The following is a 19593-nucleotide window of genomic DNA, read 5'->3' as shown; positions in this document are numbered from 1 at the left end:
TATCATAATTCCGTAATACTTACGTAACATCTCTAATCTCGACAAAGATGACAAATTATTTTCAGGCACGTTTTCTAGTGATGTAACAATAATTGCAACTAGCGTCCTGCTTTGGTTTTCGATTCCATAGATAATATTTTTCGAATTTGAAAATGGAACACATCCTTTGCATTGAGGTTGATTTAAAGATAGTATTTTTGTAGCTCACCTAAAGTTAAGTGATACCGTGTTTACAATGTCAGGTTACCGGCCTTTTGAGAGAGGTATGGTCCTAAGTATACAATTTTTCCTAATAATCTCTTATAAAAACTTTATTCTATTAAGCTTCAATAATGCTATATATATGTTATAAGTTTTATATATTTTGAACTAAATCGGAATTAGTTAGTTTTTACTTGTTTCTATTCAATATACAAAAAAAATCATACAAAAAAGATTTGTTTAAATTACTGATATTGTAAATAAAACTTATTCTTATTTTTGTATCTTCAAAGATGATTTAGCTCTTTAAATATTTAATATTTTGACAATTTTTGCCTTATCACCCTAATTGATAGATTCATCCATCCATTGGATTTTCTCAATTAACTTTAATTATTATTAATAGTAGTTTCCACGTTGTTGTGCTAAGGTTGGACAATTGAAGGTAAATGTTTTAGGTTATATCTCTTATCAAAGTGCCTATTAGTATTACATATATTATTATAGCACCTGATTATCCTCAAACATGTACTGTGTGTAACTTTGTAGAAAGTTAATTTATTATGTTCGTTAATTATATTTTTTCTTTTCCAAACATTAAGTATTGCGGTACAATTCTCTACTATGTGTTTTACCTTCAAGTGAGCGGAATGGAGTAACATTAGGAAAACTGTGTGCAATCATAAAATAGCAGTTTTCGCAACATGTTTTAGTTTTATTGTCAACCTTCACTATTTCTGGTTGGATATGTAATTCTGCGGTTTATATTGAATATGGGTGTATAAATAAAACCACGAAATGACATTTCAAAACGCATTTACTTTTTTATACATTTATCATCAGGTAATAAAGTTCTCCGCTGAGCGGAAAGGTACTCGGACACAGTAATAAATATTCTTATGCTAAATCAGTCTAACAGTCGCGCCGAGGGCGGGGCGCCTTATCCTAGTATCACAGATTTGTAGAGCGGTGGGGCGGGGGGTGAATCGAACCCGCAAGATCGGGGCCTGAGGGGGCCCGCGGGGCGGCTGGGGCCCCAGATGCACCGGTCACTCGTCCGACGCAGAAGACAGCTGCGTGCTGCCTCCAGAACTGAAGGAACTGCGACACGCCCCCTCTGATCCGTTTCCCGACACTGAGGTGCGGGTCTCTCCACTCTCTCTTCTCTCGCTGGTTGGGGTCAACGTTCGCAGCAGCTCAAGGGCAGCACGTGCGCGTTGACCGTCCGCTGCCGCCGTTGACGCAGACGTTCTCTCCCACGCGCTCTTCTCGGGAAGCAAAAGTCGCCGAGCTTCCCGCTGAACACGACGCGAGCGCAGCGCAAATAGGAATGGTGACACCGCTGAAGCGAGTAACAATAACACTAACGCAGGAGTCCGTCCGCAGGACGCTAAGCCTGGCGCGACTGCTGACACAACAGCCACTGCCGCGTGCGGCACATGCAACATCACTAGTGCACCCGTCAATAGTCCCACTCGGGCTGCACGAGATTCTTCCCTATATCTAAACAATGATGCATTCGATATTCGACACCGGATAGACGTAATTCTTGAACCGTTGTTTGAAGGCGCTGGAGTACATGTTTGCACTGCTAGCAGAGGCACAGCAAGTGACGGCGCAGAATTAACCGCTGGCAAACCTTTTCTCAAATCTTCATTCGATTTTCCCTCCTTTCGAGAATTTCTCAAGCTTGCAATAGAGGGACAACGAAGCGGTCTTTCAGGTGGAAGAAGGAATGGACCAAATTTGCGCTCAGCCTCTACTACGTCTTCTGGCATATCTATTTTGAGAGTCAATCCTTCGCCTTCCTCAATGACATCAGGCAAATTAATATGAGGTTCATGTAGTTGAAGGGCACTAGCACCTTGTGCTCTGGCGCGTAGGCCCGAAGACCTAGCCGCACGATAAATTCTTGCGTACATGATACAAACTATAGCCACTGGGGTGAGGATACCAGCTATTAAATAGACGATGTAATACGCTAATTCCGCTGTTTGAACAGCCGGCAAGGGGTAGTAGTGTCGCACAACAGCAATGGTGGCGCGAGAAGACGCCGCTAAGGCCGCTATCAGCCAGGTCGCGGCGCACAGAGCAGCGGGGCGGCGCTGTAGCAGCCGCGTGTGGCAACGAAGGGGGTCGGTGACTGCGTGATGCTGGTCCACGGAGATAAGCATAACAGCAAGAAGTGCTGCCAAGCTATATGCCGCGGCGGCCGCGTCTCCTGCCTCGATCCAACCCTCTTTCTCCCGTGCGGTGTGCTCGCCAAACAATGCGGGCGCGAGCAGGGATGTCGTTACCAAATTGGTAGCCAGGAGATTGATGACAAATCTGTAACAACAAGAGAGTTTACTGAGTAAATTCATAACAAACTGAACATTAACGAAGGAAAACAAGCGTAGCAGTTTCAAAATATTTCCCTAACTCCATGGGAAGTGAAAATAGGTGTTGACATCATAAATCCTTCAACGAAGAGGACGTCAATTGGTTTTAGTGAATAGGCATCTCTGTTACATCATTGTCCTCATATGTTGAAATAATACCAGTGGATTAACGTTTTGGTTTCGTAAAGCAACGTGATGTTATGAGGCACGTTGTGTTATGATCGAGTAAGCTATTAGGATAGATTTGGATTGATTAGTTATATTGATAGTTATTAATGGAATGAGTGCATTGTTAATGTTCGTTTAATTTGTAAACTGTCGAAATTTTAGGTATAAATAAATTAAATTTCCCATGAACGACGAAGTAACTTAGTTATGCAATAAGAACTATTTTGTGATATTTTAAGAAGTCAACATTTAGCACCATTTCAAGGGCATCATAAATAATATTGCGACATATTTGAATTTGTTAATTTATATAAACGCTTACATAAGTAACCAGTTCTATGATATTTTTAATTTAGTCTTGTTAGACTTAATTCATAAAGTAAACTTTCTTTAAACGATTGAACATCGAAATAAAAATGTTAACTGTATATAAATATTATAGAATTTAGGGAAAGTGATGACGCACTTTTTAAAAATTATACTTGAATATATTTATTATTAGAATAAAAGTTGGTTATTTAAAAGTCATAAAAGAAACATGTTGCACAAGCTTTACAAAATTTTGTCGCGTCATGTCCAAAGGCTTCATCAAGCGTCAAACATAAATGAATTGTTCTTGGCTAAAACGAGTTCGTAAGTTGTTTATAGTCAAAAAATAATTGTAACTGTATAGGCGTTATAAAAGGGTTATAGTGAAAAGTTATTATTATTTTCATTTTTCTTTAGTCCTCCAAAATATGTTTATAGAACTTCTCTTGTATTCCAGAATACCATTTCATTAAGACAAGTCAAAGGCAAAAATCATTTATTCATGTAGGTAACACAATGTACACTTATGAACGTCAAAAATTAAATATACATAAAATGCTTCTAATTTTACATTTACTGCCAGTTCTCAAATCAAGGGCGTAAAACGGAAGACAAAAACTGGCAATAAACTCTCCGCCAAGTTTTTTGTTTTAACAAGTTCTATCGTATTTAAAAAATATACGCATAACTCATCCAGAATGTTCCTATTTACATATGCAAGAATGACCTTACTGCTGTGAGTTGTGACATTGGTTCCAGGACCTTCAAACACCATTAATTTGAAAAACAAATGTAATATATTCTAGGAATATATCATGGCAGGCGGAATCATTTTTAATCAATCTGTTACCAGTTGAATAATGCTATTCTGATTTTATTTGTGTCATATTATGCTGAGCTTTTTATCGTGAAGGACGTTGAAGATGATGATGACGTTGAAGATACGTCAAGTATATTTTAATTTATACAACGAGATTGATCTTTCCCTGTAATTAATTAATCTTTATGAGATTTCAAGAATGAGGTTTACATATAACTGTGAAGATAATAAGTCCCATTTTAAAATAATTATTTTAGATTTACTATGGTTAATATTTATTTTTATAATATATATTTAACGAACAACACTAATTATACATAGGTATTTGGAAGGAATATCTAATTGAGGAAGAATTCTCTTACAGCTATTAACTGCCAAATTTTGCAATCTGTCAAGGTTATCTTGGCCTAATAATGTACTCTCTAGTAACTAATATCATAAATTTATCTAGAGATAAATGTCGAAATAATTTATTACTTTAATTTCTTTTGAAGTACACTTCAGACTTTTATATTTGAATGACAAATATAAACACGACTTTGTAAAAATTGGGTCAGTGATAAATTGAATACTTAATGCTAAATTCAGAAGAGTTTAACATCAAGTAAAATTTTGATTTGACTTGACATTTTTAAGTAAGAAACAAAGAGATTTGGTAATTTAAAATTAAATTATAAAAAAGCATAGACTATTAGCATATTTTGTCTTAATAATGCAGGATGGTGAATTATGTCGAGGTCAGCATACAAACTCAAGTACGTGATTTAAGTATTATGTGAATAGGTTTTATAACTACATAACGTGAGTTTTACGATCTTAGAAAAGTACACACTCGGCTGAAAATTAAACTAGATATTCATATGATAGTTCTCGTAGGCATATGTTTTAAAATTGTCTCATAAACTTACTACAAAGCTCAATTATGTAATCCATGCTTTTGTCTTTAGAAATAAACATAATAAAAAATCATCTTATAATTAGAGGATTGATTAAAATTTAATCGCGCTATTGCTTTCAATTTAATTAAATCTCACTAAAGAGTTCGTACACAATAAAATAAAAATAAATATGTATGTAATTAAAACTACAATTTATCATTAATTTGTTAGCAACATTATAAGCAGTCATTACATTTTGTAATCAGATGTTTTTCCTGTTTAACGTATTCATAATAGAATATTCCAGTATTCAAACAATCAAAAAAATCGTATACATGTTTTCCGGCTGTCAATTTAAGTGACGCTATGATCGTAATAAAACAACCTAAAATCTCGTTTTGTTTTAAGCAAGTACTACTTATCTCCTACTAAAATCCATTAGCTAGGCAGGACCTATGGAATATAATACCTAAGTCTCGGAGGCGCTACTAACATCTTTCAGTACATATTTATTAAACAGGCTATGTATTGACTAATATTAATAAGATCATGCATTTTCTACACTAGATACTTAGGCATTTAATAATAAATTTTAAGATACTTTAAATATTATGACTTCATAATTCATTCAATAAGTTCTCTACTCTTCTAGGTCAAAATGCTCTACAACTGTGAAAATAAGTGTGTCAACTCATCCCATTTCAATCAAACCGTTCGTTGCTTTAATATATTTAAATCACACATATTGCCATTTCATTTAAAAAAAGGAGGCAATAACAAATCAAAACTGTTCTTGATGGAAAATTTTATACTGCGAACTTTATATCGATATCAAACATAACAAAACTTAAAAATAACTTGTGTTATATTTATTTATAAACACAATCTCACGTTTTAGTGTTACAAGGACCGGCAAACCCAAGACGTCATAGCAAAAAAACATTCTTGGAATGATACGCATGTTATTAGTGCCGTTCATAATTGATAAAACATATATTAAATATATATAGAGTATATTTAAATATTTCTTTATAGGATAAAGCAATCATTTTATCTTAGCGTTTATCTATACCAAATACACAAGTGTTAATACGCAAGTCGATTGACGGGAAACCCTAGTTATTAAAGTGTTCAAAGTCTAATCTTGCCTACACGAAAGATAAATTACATATTATTGAATAATAATGTGATAAACTTGAACACTTTTAAGTATGAGTATTTCTCTAAAATCATTACTATGTAAGTTTTATAGCGCGATATAATGTTACGATTTACTGTTAGCTCAAGTGACCGCACAATTGGGCCGATAAGGTCCTAGCTTTATTTACGTTTCAATATAATTTTGGTACAATAAGCACCTATGTATGTAATGATCTATCCATGAAATATTTAACACTATATGTATATACATTTAACTTTTTTGAGTTACAACACAAACAAAAGATAACAATGTGTTGTCACTACGTAAATAACTTTTTGAAATCATTATTCCAAGTCACCATAATATAAGAAATAACTCAGAATTGTCAATGTTTTATGCTCTTTTTAATTTTTAAATGTTTGCCATAAACAACATCCCGCCAAAAGAGCCAAGGTGACACAACATCCTCCAAAAAGGCCGCGACCAAATTCGCTAGATGGACGTCCAATTTTGTATCCTCTATGGCTTAATGAGTCATTAAAGTAATTTATGTGATTTCGTGGGACTCGGCCCAACCATTGTTTAATGTAGCGGTTAGTCACACATCAATAAATCAAAGCACTCAACTGTCAAACTTGTGACAAGGGTCTAGGCATGGCTTAATTTCTTATTACGAATTTCGTCTATGGTTCTTAATAGTTTCGTCCATTTGTTATCTGTAGGATAGCAATACTTATCATTTTTCATTGATTCCTTTGTATTATAATTTACTGACATTATTACATCACATCATAATATATTATCAGCAATAAAACCGTTAGAACTTCGGCTAAAGAAGTTTACAAAATATGTAGTAGTTTAACAGATGTTAATTATAAACGGTCAAACGTTAGTGCAGATTAGTAAAAGTCGTATAACCGGTTGATCCCACAATGGAAAGGACCCACTCTCTAACATGCCAAACCAAATTTACAAGGTATTTCCAGAAAGTTCGGCAACATTTTTTAATTTATGTATTCAGTTTTTACATGATACGTCAGCTGTTTATTTCTAGAATCGACTTTTCTGCATTTTTGACGTGATTACGTCTTTAAAATCGTTTTAGTCGGGTGACATGTTCAGAAACTTATGCCACACCAAAACCTCACGAGCGCGATCGCAGGTATAACGAGAGAGAGACGGACCGATCTCCCGTCTCATCTCGAGCGCTGCCAGTCATTCCGTGAATGTATGAAGAAAAATGTATATCATAGTCGAATAAGTAAACTTGTCATTTTACACCCGTAATTTATCATCAAAATTGTGAATAAAACGATAGATGTAATTTAAAATTTGAAAAAATTGTTATCTTCATTAATTCCTTACTTCCCAAAAACTTATATCACCAATAAGACGTTATCACGTAAACATCTCGATCGTAAACCTACTTTACAAACAACCAATATTTTTTCACACATCATTAACTTACAGCAATGGTAAATAATACCAATCAAAGTAAAAATAATTATTAAAAGCGCCAAAGGCAAAGGAGGTCTATCCAAAACGTCAATAAAATTAATTGTCTTTCCATCCATTGTAAACAATAAATTCGGGTAGGAACTGACGTAAAATAAAAAGGTGAAGGCTGGGAAAGGCAAGGAAGTTTGAACGACAAAAGCCTGCGCGTGAGTTTCTTTTTCGCTTTCCGGTTTCCGCGTCAAAGATACAATTGTAACAATGGGTGTCGTGAATTCAAATCGACAAATTAAAAAAAAGAACAACTTAATTACATTTTTATAAAAACTTTTGTAATTAATAAAGACCAACTAAATGAATTTTGAACGTCATTGGCAAAATTATTTTTTATTTATCTATTTAGTCTTTGGTTCAAGGAAATTAAAAACTGATAAATTACACGTGAAATAAAAACTTTCCTTTGCCTATAATAATTCAAAATGTAATGTATTTGGAATGTACATAAAACGCTGGTACTGGTTTAATTGTAATTCAAGAAACGTAAAGAGATATAAAGTGTTTGCCAAGAGTTCACGAACCACGAAAAAGTACAAATAATTTTCTTAAGTATTACTACAGTTATGAGTACTTTCACCTTTGCTCCTGAGAGCTCTGTGGGCAATATCGTGTCTGTCCCACGTTTAATTAAGAATACATCCCTACATCTCCTAGGTTAATTTCACTGTTATCCGTTGAAGATTTAATTCTCGCGTAAAACAAAGACGCACGCACAATCACGCTGACCAATCAGATGCAGGAAAAGCAGAATTATAAAATTTTATGAGTACACAGCATTATCAAAAGATCTTTTGTTACGTTTATAGAATGAATTTTGAATACAAACCAAGGATTGGCCTTCTTCGACGATGAACACTGAATAATGTAACATCCGTTAACCAAGTTATAATATCTTAGGTAGGCATAGAGACACTTGGTTTAAATGAATTTTAATTTTGTTGGGCTGATGTTTTAAATAACTTGTTTACGTTAAAACAAGAATATTTTACATAAACCTTTTTAGTCTACGGTCAGTATTGTTAAAGTTTTTTAAGATTTTTATAATTCGTGCTTGCCTTAGAAATTCGACCGTGTCCTCCATGTGCGTTTTAAGCACTCGCCCGGTACCGCACAACCCTCCCAAAGGCCGAGAACAAATTTAAATTAAATTAAAACTTGCCCTCGAACCGGGAATCGAACCCGGTACCCCTCACCTAGCTGCCACTTAATAAGACCGCTAGGCTATGAGGCCCTCATTGTTAAAGTTAACACGTTCTAAATTCAAATGTTACCACAGAATCAACAATTGACTGTTAATGTCGCATAGGTTTACCACAGAGATGACCAATTGGAGGACAGTTAAATAAAGCGTCACATTCGATTCCGGATGACATTATGGGATTAAGAAATTTATGACTATTCATTTAAATCGGAGTATATAAAATATCAGGTACACATACACATACAAACAATCATGCATCGAAATTTAATAGAACTGTCAAAATCATAATTCCATTTGGTCGATGACTAATGAGCAAATTAAAGCTAAGTTTAACACAGAATTCCTAATCGTTTTTGTTCAAAATATATTGCTAAGCGTAAACGCATCAGTCATAGTTTTAGATATCTCCCTCGAACCTGTTACATTACATGTTAGTAGAAAAGAGATATAAATACAGTCGACTCACGAGTGCTTCTCTAGAGAAATTATGTAAATACAAAACCGAACGTAATTTACTTATCATATATCATAAACAAAATTATTTATTTATTATTTAGTTCTAAATATACATACTTCATTTTTTTATCGAATGCATAATGTTTACCGTCTTACAACGATGTTAAGTTAGTTACTTCTGTTTAACGGGCTATTCACGGAATAGGTTAAACTTTAAAATTATATTGTTCAGAAAAACATTCTTTAATAAAGAGAAATTCGAAAAAAAAAACGATTCTAAATGCATAGGCAAAACAAACAAGTGACTTGTATTTCAAAATGTCATTGTTGTATGGAATTGCATTGTCCGTGACTGTGGTTAAACAGAGTTCTAGACAAAAGGCTAGTCTATGGTTTATGCATTGCAAGTTTTAACTAAAAATTATTAAACTCGTATACATATTGAAAACATTTTAGATTTCTCGGACTATGTTAATTCATAGACATATTTTGTTTGCTCGTGATTTAATATAAGTTGAAAATAACTTATAACATGTTTTGATTGAGAGTTCTCCAGCTCGAAATATCATAAAACCTTAGAATAACTACCAAGAATACTGAGTGATTCGTTTGAGTCTAATTTTAGAAAGACAAGTTTCAAAGACTTCAAGAAAATACCTGAAAATTGCGCCAAATACTTTATTACTTCTACAATATACCTACATATTCTGTGGTTGCGTCAATAGCGGGTAATTAGTAATAAAGATGGGCCGCCAGCCAAAATTGGTTTTCAATTGTATTACAATGAATATTAACGAAGTGACGTGAATTCGTAAATTATTATACCCAAGCCATTATTTTTGTAATGCAAAGGAAATAGATAGCATTAATAAATTATGAACCGACAAAAAATAGCTTTCTATGAAAAATTCGTGGAACTAATAAGTGGATCCAATTTGTTACCTATTAGCGACACGCTAAATGTATATTTCACGGTCAAGGTTTTAGCATAAAATGACATTAATTTATTATTTTCTTTTGATTAACGATTCGCTAAATCTATGAGATAAATATTAAATTAACAATGCAAAAGATGCAAGATAAGACCCGAATTTTACATTTTACGTTTTTTATTCTTTTTTTACGCATGAGTTTGATTACGTATAAAAGAAATGTCTGCCACGAAATAACCTCTCGAATGGCCTTACCTTCGGAATAAACCAATGTAATACAGATTATATTTGAATAGTTAACTTCCAATTGGCTGACTAATTGCTGTTTCAAAACCGTTACCTATTAGGAAACATTCAGGAAGTGATAAATTGCAATTTTAGCAGATTTAAGTCACGGCAAAATGTTTTAACGCCTTGACTACAAGCTCTAAAACCAAAAATCTAATAATATCGGTTCAGAAATTAATGATTACTTACAAATATAAGTTTCATATTCTTTAAAAGGTACATATATCATTTACAATGTCATGTAGTTACACATGTGATATAGATGACACAATACCTACGTTTTTTATAAACTTATGCAATAATTGTTACACGACTCATCTTATTTTCCTCTATTGTTCCGCCATATTATGTGAATGGTACATTAATTTTTATTATGTACTCATGAATATTTGTAGTAAAGTCCCGGACTATTTAAATCATTTTATACAGAACAAAATTTCGCTATAATGATCTTCATAAAATAGAGGTCGCACGACGAGCCTTGTAAACCCCAGAAATTAAGCAATTGTTAAATCGGTTAACATTCGTCTATTCCTTTACCCTTTATAAAAAAGTAATGATGTAATTTACCCATTGTTTGATCACGAAACAATAGCTGTAACACCTGTATAATGAATTTATTTATGAGTACATAACTTACAATTTTATGGTTGACATTGTCTATCTAAGAATTTTAAAAAGTGTGGAGTGATTTTCTTGGTATCTATTATTTATAATTTAATATTGCGCTACTGCTATATCTACCGACATATGTAGTTTTTGAAACTATGTTTTAATCTTAGTGTTACATCTAGAACAATTGAGAGTGTAGTTAAAGACAACACGTGCTGAAAATATATTATAATGAACCAGTATGTCTAAACTTAGTTGAATAAATTAATGTTAAAGTGGACCAGTTTCCTATTAGGTTTATGAATCATATCAATATCCAACCAAATTAATTTAAAGACTATCACCGAGCATACGACCTTCTTCAAAGTGACATTTATAAGAAACACATTGTCTGTGGTACAATCCTGAATGAACCAAAGAGGAAAAAGGTTATTGTACAAGTGATTTTGACTCGAATTAAGTCACGCGTACGGTTCATACCCGAAATAGCACTTTGGCTTTGAATGGAAGATCGTCTAACATGTTTCCGGTTATATTCAAATGCAAATTGCAACCAAGTCCCAAAAATACGCGCCAAAAATTTACAGGAACAAATAGATAAGTTGACCTCCAACGAACCTGAGCTTTGTTACCATAGATAACAATCTGCAAATAGGTTGTTTTAAGTATGATAGTATCGATTGGTACGTACACTAATTATGAAATGTATAATGAAATACTTTAAGCTATGGTCAAAAAATTTTAGCCTGCCCATATGACGACAAAAAATATAAAGCCTGAAACGATGAAACAAGTTTAGTGCAAGTCAAAGTTGTGTGACTAAATTATGAATCGCGATATGAAAATCGTTTAATGTGCCATTTCATGTAATCACAACGATAATTTGTATTTTATTCTTCCACATAGCTATTGCTTTACGAAACAATGTAAATAAGCAATCGGTAAACATTCTATGAGCATGGAAAGTGGCATTTGAAAGACAAAGAAAGTTACATCAGTAATTTGTCAACGTGAACTGGTTTGAGGCGGATATGTTACTATTTACGTTCCGTTTTTCAGTCTACAAAATACTTATTATAGGTCATTGAACAAATTGAAACATTTACAATTACTATAGGTTTATTAAATGACAACGAACCTTTGGTTTCCCCTATTACGTTTATTAAAATGATGGCGCATTAAAATGTGATCTAGGAATAAAAAAAACAAAGGCATGGTTTCATAACGACAATGTTACGTGATTTCGTATTCTTATTCAATCCGTATTGTTTACGAAATAATTACAATAATTATAATTACATTTGATTTGTAACCTTGTCCACTGCATCGGAGATTTTTCTTCCTTTCATAGTTTTATTTACACTTCATACAACTTCTGTTTATTAATAATAAATTTTACCAGATATTTTGATAATAGGAATAGTATATCGATTTATTTCAATAATTATTATGAAGTTAATGCTTTCCAAAACCATCTTATATCTTGCAAAATATTTAAAAGTTTAATATGCAGTCGTAAATATTTAATGATCTCTACCTCAAAAGGCAAACGTACTACTTATATGTAATACACGTGTAAAATATATTTCAGTATGGTATGGATAAATGTAATTTATCATTGATCTTCCTTTACAATGTTGCACATCGAAAACTACGCAAAATTCAATTTTGGCGCATAGTCTCATAAACCATTAAATCCAGTAATTCTTATGTTATTGCTAATTCACAAAAGTTGCATGCACATAAGATATAATCTCTCTGTATCTATGAAAATAAAAACAAAATAAATTATCTATGCTTCGTTATTTAATTTCCGTTCGGTGTGTTTAATTAAAACTTTTGTACTTAAGGAAAACAAAGTAAATGTCACTGAACACAGACAATTAATACGAGTTGACAAGTTGCTCTAATTTTCACGGCTCAATGGATTTACTACTAGAAAATTTTAAATTAGTTCAAAAGGACTGCACAGCTATTGTCTTGCTTATTGTTAAATGACGCGTAAGATACAATGCTACCAATCAAGAACTATAATTCATTTCATTGAAATAGTGGAAATATTGCAATACATCAAGTTAAGAACATTAATTGTAGCTATTTGTTTCTATATAATTACTTGGTAAATGTACTGAAAAACAATTGTGAACCTGCTCAAATAACAATTAATTAATGCGATAACCATAGTGTGTCATATATAAGTCTTAAATAAAAAGTTGGACTTTGGTCTTGATTTTTTCATGATTACTTCGGAAAACTGTGCAAAAATCTTTGTTTATAAAAAAATATTAAAAATAAATAAATCAGTGGGGCAACCTACAACCTTTTTATTATCATTAGACTGACAAAATTTAATAGGCAGGTAGATGATCAGCCTCCAGTGCCTGACACACGCCGTCGACTTTTTGGCATTAAGGCAAGCCTATTCCTGACCATGTTTTTTTTCACCGTTCGAGCGAATGTTAAATTCCCACATAGAAAGAATGTCCATTGGTGCACTGCCCGGGATCGAACCTACGACAGGGATGAGAGTCGCCCTCAGTTTACCATTTGTAAAATAAACCTTCACATTGTTATGACTAAACAGAATAAAAATTATATCTCACTACTAGTTCTTGACACAGTTTTAATCAATAGATAATATTCGATGTTCTGCACAATGTCTCTGTCAAGGAATTTTTATAGTCTGTTGTCTGTGTTATTATTGGTTTTTAATCTATCGACCTAATTTTCAGCGTGACCAAGATCTGTTCTTACTATTTATTTACGATTACGCACTCATTTACAACGTACTAACAATATATCAAAAGTTAAAGGTTGAAGTCCAAGTTTAAATTTAAAGAACTAATAATTATGTTACGCCGCGGTGAATAATAAAAGGTTGCTTAATACAATGCCTTTTACTGGAAGATTATTTATTTACTTAATAAACAATGTTTACATTAAGAAAATTAACTTTGTCTAATCTTAGTAAATAATAATAATGTTAATGACCTTAAACATCAATTACTAAAATAATTTTCACAACATCATTAAATCACAGTTAAGATTAATCACAGGTTAATAAATTAGAATTTGAACAGGCAATTGGTTTTTAATCGATGACCTACTATGATAAAGGTATCTATGATGAAGGTATGTACTCTGAAAACGGTAAGACTTTATGTAATTTGGTTTATTAAAATGTAATATTTAACACAAAACTAACGAAGAATTGCGTATATCTTAGCATCTTCCTTGAAAATTCAAAGAAAACTATTGTGAAGTAAATTCTGTCTAGAAAAATATAATTATTTTTTAGTATTGACCAAGGCTCATGGCAAGGTAAGGTTTATCCGTTTTCTAGTAATCAAGTTACCTTTACTGACTTTAATCTTAATTAAACAAAATTATTCATTACTTTTAAATGCAATAAATTTTCCAAATAATATGACCAGTTAAATAGAACATTAAAATGGCAATATGAAAGATTTGAAAAAAATTCAATAAATACAGTTTATACTGTGTATAAAGTAAATGATAAAAATTACAATTACACGGTGGCTAATAAAATGTCGATTACTTCGCCTGTTTATAATGCTTTATGAAAATGTGGAATTTTTCCCACACGTCACGGTCAGACATTACTTTTACTCTATACCTAAAGTGACCAGGCTAACAGCGTTTTTCATAGATAATAATATAAATCCTCTTTGGTTTAAACAAGAATGAATGACGCCATATCAAGATGGCGGTTTCTTCCATAATGAATAGATTCACGTAATTGATTTTAAATTAAAATAATTTCCTTGAATAACACAATTTGTGTAAATTTAAATTATATTTTCTTTATAACCATTTGTTGGCACAACCGGTTTCAAAAGGCACATTTTAATTCTTATTTGACAGATGATTTGTAGCCTTGTTTCGTACCCTCAAACCTAAAAAAATTATTTCAAAAAAATAATTTCCATTATGGAGATATATTAGAGTTATATACATTTAGATTCGAAAATATAAATGTAAATAACCTAAGCTTAGCTTTTAAGGCAGTGTAGCAAGTTATCGTTTTTTTTATATTGCTATAGTGCGATTTATTTACATACTACATTTTTCCGGCTGTCATAATCTAGACTTCCGGGTGATAGATTTTGACAACCGACAAAGACCTTCCCGCTAACTTCATCCTATTTTAGTGCTGCCGATCATTATAAGGCAATACAAGAAACTACATATTTTCAACTTCCGTATGTTTTAGACATTAATCATAAGTTCTTTTCCATAGTTGAAAGATTAGATATTAAATACGACGTTATCGAGAACTGACCGGTGAATACAAGAATTTTACTGTCATTGATAATAAAAATGTATGTAACGTTTGATTATGTACATATAACTATGACTGTAGTAGGAATAATAAACATCTGCTTAAGGTAAATTCATTAAAATTTATCAGTTGTCTACAAATAAAATTAATATTACGAATATATACCATGCGCTGACCAAATGAGCAATTGATAGTGGGCGGATTTTTACTGCGATCTAAATACGTGCAACGTAAAACCCGGAATTGATTTAATGCAGTGATAATTATTTATAAGAGAACAGAACTATTAGTATAAATTAACTTAGCCGTGTTCTTAACTCTACCTTTGTTAAGATAAATGATTTCTTTGTACAAATAACATATTATAATAACTCCTCAAAACATATTTAAATCGTTGATAAGATTACATGTTTTTATTATTCTCTTGGTCATTACCGCTGGTAACAGATAGTACTACGCTACAATTGAAAACTAGTACCTATCTAGGGTCAATTCATGACTCACTACCATGTGGAAACTTTATCAAAGTTCAAAGACCGCGTAGAAAGCGGGCATTTATATATTATGTCACAAGAACTATTTATAGGGTCTAAAGCCAGACCATGTTTTAATAATACAATAAAATCACTGGCGCTACAACATTTTTAGGTCTGGGCCTCAGATTTCTGTATCTGTTTCATGGTCACTTCATCTTTAAGTAGGTGATCAGCCTCCGGTGCCTGACACACGCCATCGACTTTTTGGGTCTAAGGCAAGACGGTTTCTTCACGATGTTTTCCTTTACCGTTCGAGAACGCACACATAGAAAGAAAATCCATTAGTGCACATCCGGCAATCGAACCTACGATCTCAGGGATGAGAGTTCCACGCTGAAGCCACTAGGCCAACACTGCTCTATGTTTAAATAATAACAAGAGAAAAATATCGAAAATATGACTCATCGCAGAACCATCTGTCAAAAACATTAATAGTGGATGACGCGGACTGTGCCGATGTTGCTTTTTGACCACCTTAAGATTATTTGAATTTCAACAGCTAAGCTAAAATAATAACCATATATTTAAACTTCTATTTTGAATTATTCCATCAATTGTCTAACCATTAATGAGTCCAAAACGGTATAATCTATATTACTTTTATTTATCATATAAATTATAAGTTTTTACTAATCCGCTTATCTCTAAATAATCTAAAGAATTTCAAACTCAAGTAGCTTGAAAGCGATAATTTCTTGTCAGTTCATAATGATTTTCCTTTGTATTGAATTGCTCGGGTATTTCCCTTTCTTACTGAACTACCAAAAATCATATGATTTTTTATGTTACTAATATAATTCGGCTATGTCAAAAAAAGAAATATGTCAATACTAAAAGAATTCTTAGTATAAAAAGAAACAGTTTGTCTTGATTTAGAAGTTTTGATTGAATTGAATCTTTGAACCGATTTCGATATTTTTTGCTAATGATATAAAAATGTATTTAATCCTGAGTGACAATGCGAATTTTGACATTTGATTTAGTTTAATATTTTAATTGTATCCATGCAAACGCGTAAGGTAAATATATTTTATTGCATAATACGCTTAAAACAAAAATAGCCAGTTAGACGAAATAAGCGCATTGCCAATTTGTAAATTACGAGACTACATACATCAATTACAAAATTACTACAAAAATTTAACGTTCAGTATTTGCCCAATATATTTGCAATAATGAAAGATAGCATTGACTTAAACATGTACCTACATAGTTACAACACTGCATTGTATTATACGGTCGGCTTAGTGATATTTTTGTATGAATTTCATCGCTATAATTAAGAAATGTTTTTTTCAGTATTAAACAATGAAGATAAAACTAAAACTATGTGAAGACTCGTTCAGAGTTTTCTAAATTCTTAATTTTATGACATAAACAGTCGAGGTGTTTTGTAATAATGATTTTAATGCATATAGTTTAAAATACTTATAGTGTTAATGGTTATATCTTGGAGCCATAAACATTTCAACTTGCGTTACCTACCGGAGTTATAAACCTTGATCGCTTTTCGCAGTTAATACTCGAACTCGTAATTAGGTTAATTTATTTGAGAATATCAATGACTAGTTACATACGAGTATAGTAGTCAATAGGAAAGTGATATAAAAAACACAGAAAGTCAACAATGCTTAAATATTTCATTTAGCATGCATTTATCATTATCTAATATGTATAAATATAAAATAATAAAGTAACCAATTTTCATAAAGAAGTTTTGTATTCACAATATATTTGCGTGTTTGAATGAAATTACAGTTCCTGATTACTTTAATCAGGGAAAAGTGTGAAAAGTAACATGTATGAAGAACGTTTGGAAGATTTTTTTATCAATCTAAATTAGTTACATCTTGTTTTTAATTCACGTACCTATTTTACGCATTTTAAACTAATTACGTTTTCCTTATGAATTATAAAAAACATTTTATTATTAATTTATCTTCACAATAAAGTATTATTTCCAGCTATTTCGCATGAGTTAACCGCACTTTTTCTTTTTAACTGTCGATGAATTTTACTTTTTAACATCAAAGTAGGTTTTAGTGCTTATCCGCGATGACCTTCTCAGTGTTGAAACACGAAATACATTGCAGCATTTGAATGTTTTGTCTTTTTAAAGTTACTCAGGTTACTGTCTTTGTTATCGATAGGCTGTCTCCAGGTAGATACACATCTAATAATAATACCGGGTTTGGCAAAGGCCCAACTGTAGCTAAGTTTGTCAAAAAATTTAAATAGATTTGAGTTAATGTACGCAATTTGTAAATAAAATCGCGTCAGACAGCTTGTATTTTGAAAGTGAAACAAATTTAAGAAAGTTTGACATTATCTGAAATAACGTATTTAGTTTAGAGGGTAATGTTTATACTTTAGAATTAAGATTTTAATTTAATACTGACATGTTAGGGCCTTTTTAGCGTGGGAACTACGAGGGTAAGTAACCGAGTGCATTTTAGAAACCAGTCAGCCTTGAATAAAATCCTGTAATATAGAAATGGTAAGCTTACCGATTTGAAATCGTCCTCAATCCTGGTCGTCGACAGAAAACCAACAGGGACAGCGAGTTGCCTGCGGTTGAAACCAAAAACAGTGCGAGGAGAAACACCTCCTCAACCAGCTGGTGGTTCGTTTCCATTCCCTCAGTCAACGCTCGTCTACTAGACAAGAGTTTAAATTGTTCCATATATTCATCACTAACACTGACACGCAACACTCTCAGTTTAACTGCAGTAATCGCGCAAAGTTTTGAGAACACGCTAAGCCGTTTGGCAGCGTCTTTCTCGTATCGCTGTCCGTTGACAACTGAACTAAACGGCAACGGGCAAATGCTGCCAGTATTACCGACTCTTCCATGAGTTGTTATGCCGCTCAAGCCGAAAAAGCGCTTAATTCAACCGGTCTGCTCTACATTATACTATTATTTTTTTTACTCTTTCACCGAAAGTTGTCTATTGGCACTGGCAGGCTTATCTCATATCTCCTGAGGTATAACATATAACTCTACCACAGCTAGTTTAATATATATATTTATACCAATAGAATTCGGAATTACTTCAATACTTTTATATTTAACGCTATTCTGAATACACGCTTAATTATAGTAAGTACTTTATTAAGTTCAAACTATTGAGAGTACCTACCATGGTTATTGCTCTACATCTAATATTTGTATAATTTCAGGAATGGGGATAATTTTTTTTGCCAATGTGCTTATTCAGTTAATTATTAAGTTAGAAAATCGTAATTATTGTACATATATACATTTTATAATAATACATATTGTATTATAATTTACATCATGACTCATGAACGTAAACCTAAGATGTAACAATAAAAACTTCCTGCGGGTTTTTGCGAGAAGGGACCGGTTAAATGCACAAATGATTTAGGTAGATGATACATATTATTTATGTATATTAATTGCTGTACCTATAACATTCTACTAGCCTACTGTAACAAAAGTTTATTCATTTAATGCATAATTGTTAATTATTTTATTACGCCTAGCTTTGTGACAATAATTCAAACAATGATACACTCTTACATACTTTATTCATTGAATGCATTAAATATTCAACAAGTTAAAGCGCTTTAGCGCCCACGATTCAGCACACATTAAACCAGTTAGTATGTAGTTGCTGAAGCGCTATATTGGTTATTATTCCGGTAAAGAAAGTAAGAAACCCAAAGCCTCATGCCACTTGTGGATTACAAACATGCATTCCGTAAGATCCAAGTCATTCGAACCGTTAAAATTTAAAAATAAAACAACCCTTTGACCTGAATCTACTTTTAAAACTTCACTGTTTATTATGAGAGTAATCTAATGGTAAACGTGTAATAAATCGCTTTGTA

The 19593-nt window shown here is 32.4% G+C and overlaps 1 protein-coding gene across 1 annotated transcript; it reads right to left on the bottom strand.

The window, feature by feature from the left end:
• Positions 1-1000: 1000 nt before the first annotated feature.
• LOC125062293 (5-hydroxytryptamine receptor 1A-alpha) lies at positions 1001-18564 on the bottom strand. Its single transcript, XM_047668102.1, has 2 exons — positions 18246-18564; positions 1001-2529 (listed from the first exon to the last, which is right to left on the bottom strand). Exons 1-2 carry the CDS (start codon positions 18419-18421, stop codon positions 1251-1253), a joined length of 1455 nt encoding a protein of 484 aa, XP_047524058.1. The 5' UTR covers positions 18422-18564; the 3' UTR covers positions 1001-1250.
• Between the last annotated feature and the right edge of the window lie 1029 nt (positions 18565-19593).

This window comes from Pieris napi, chromosome 2 (assembly GCF_905475465.1).
Source record: "Pieris napi chromosome 2, ilPieNapi1.2, whole genome shotgun sequence".
NCBI classification, from domain to species: domain Eukaryota; kingdom Metazoa; phylum Arthropoda; class Insecta; order Lepidoptera; family Pieridae; genus Pieris; species Pieris napi.
This window is presented reverse-complemented; position numbering and strand designations above follow the sequence as displayed.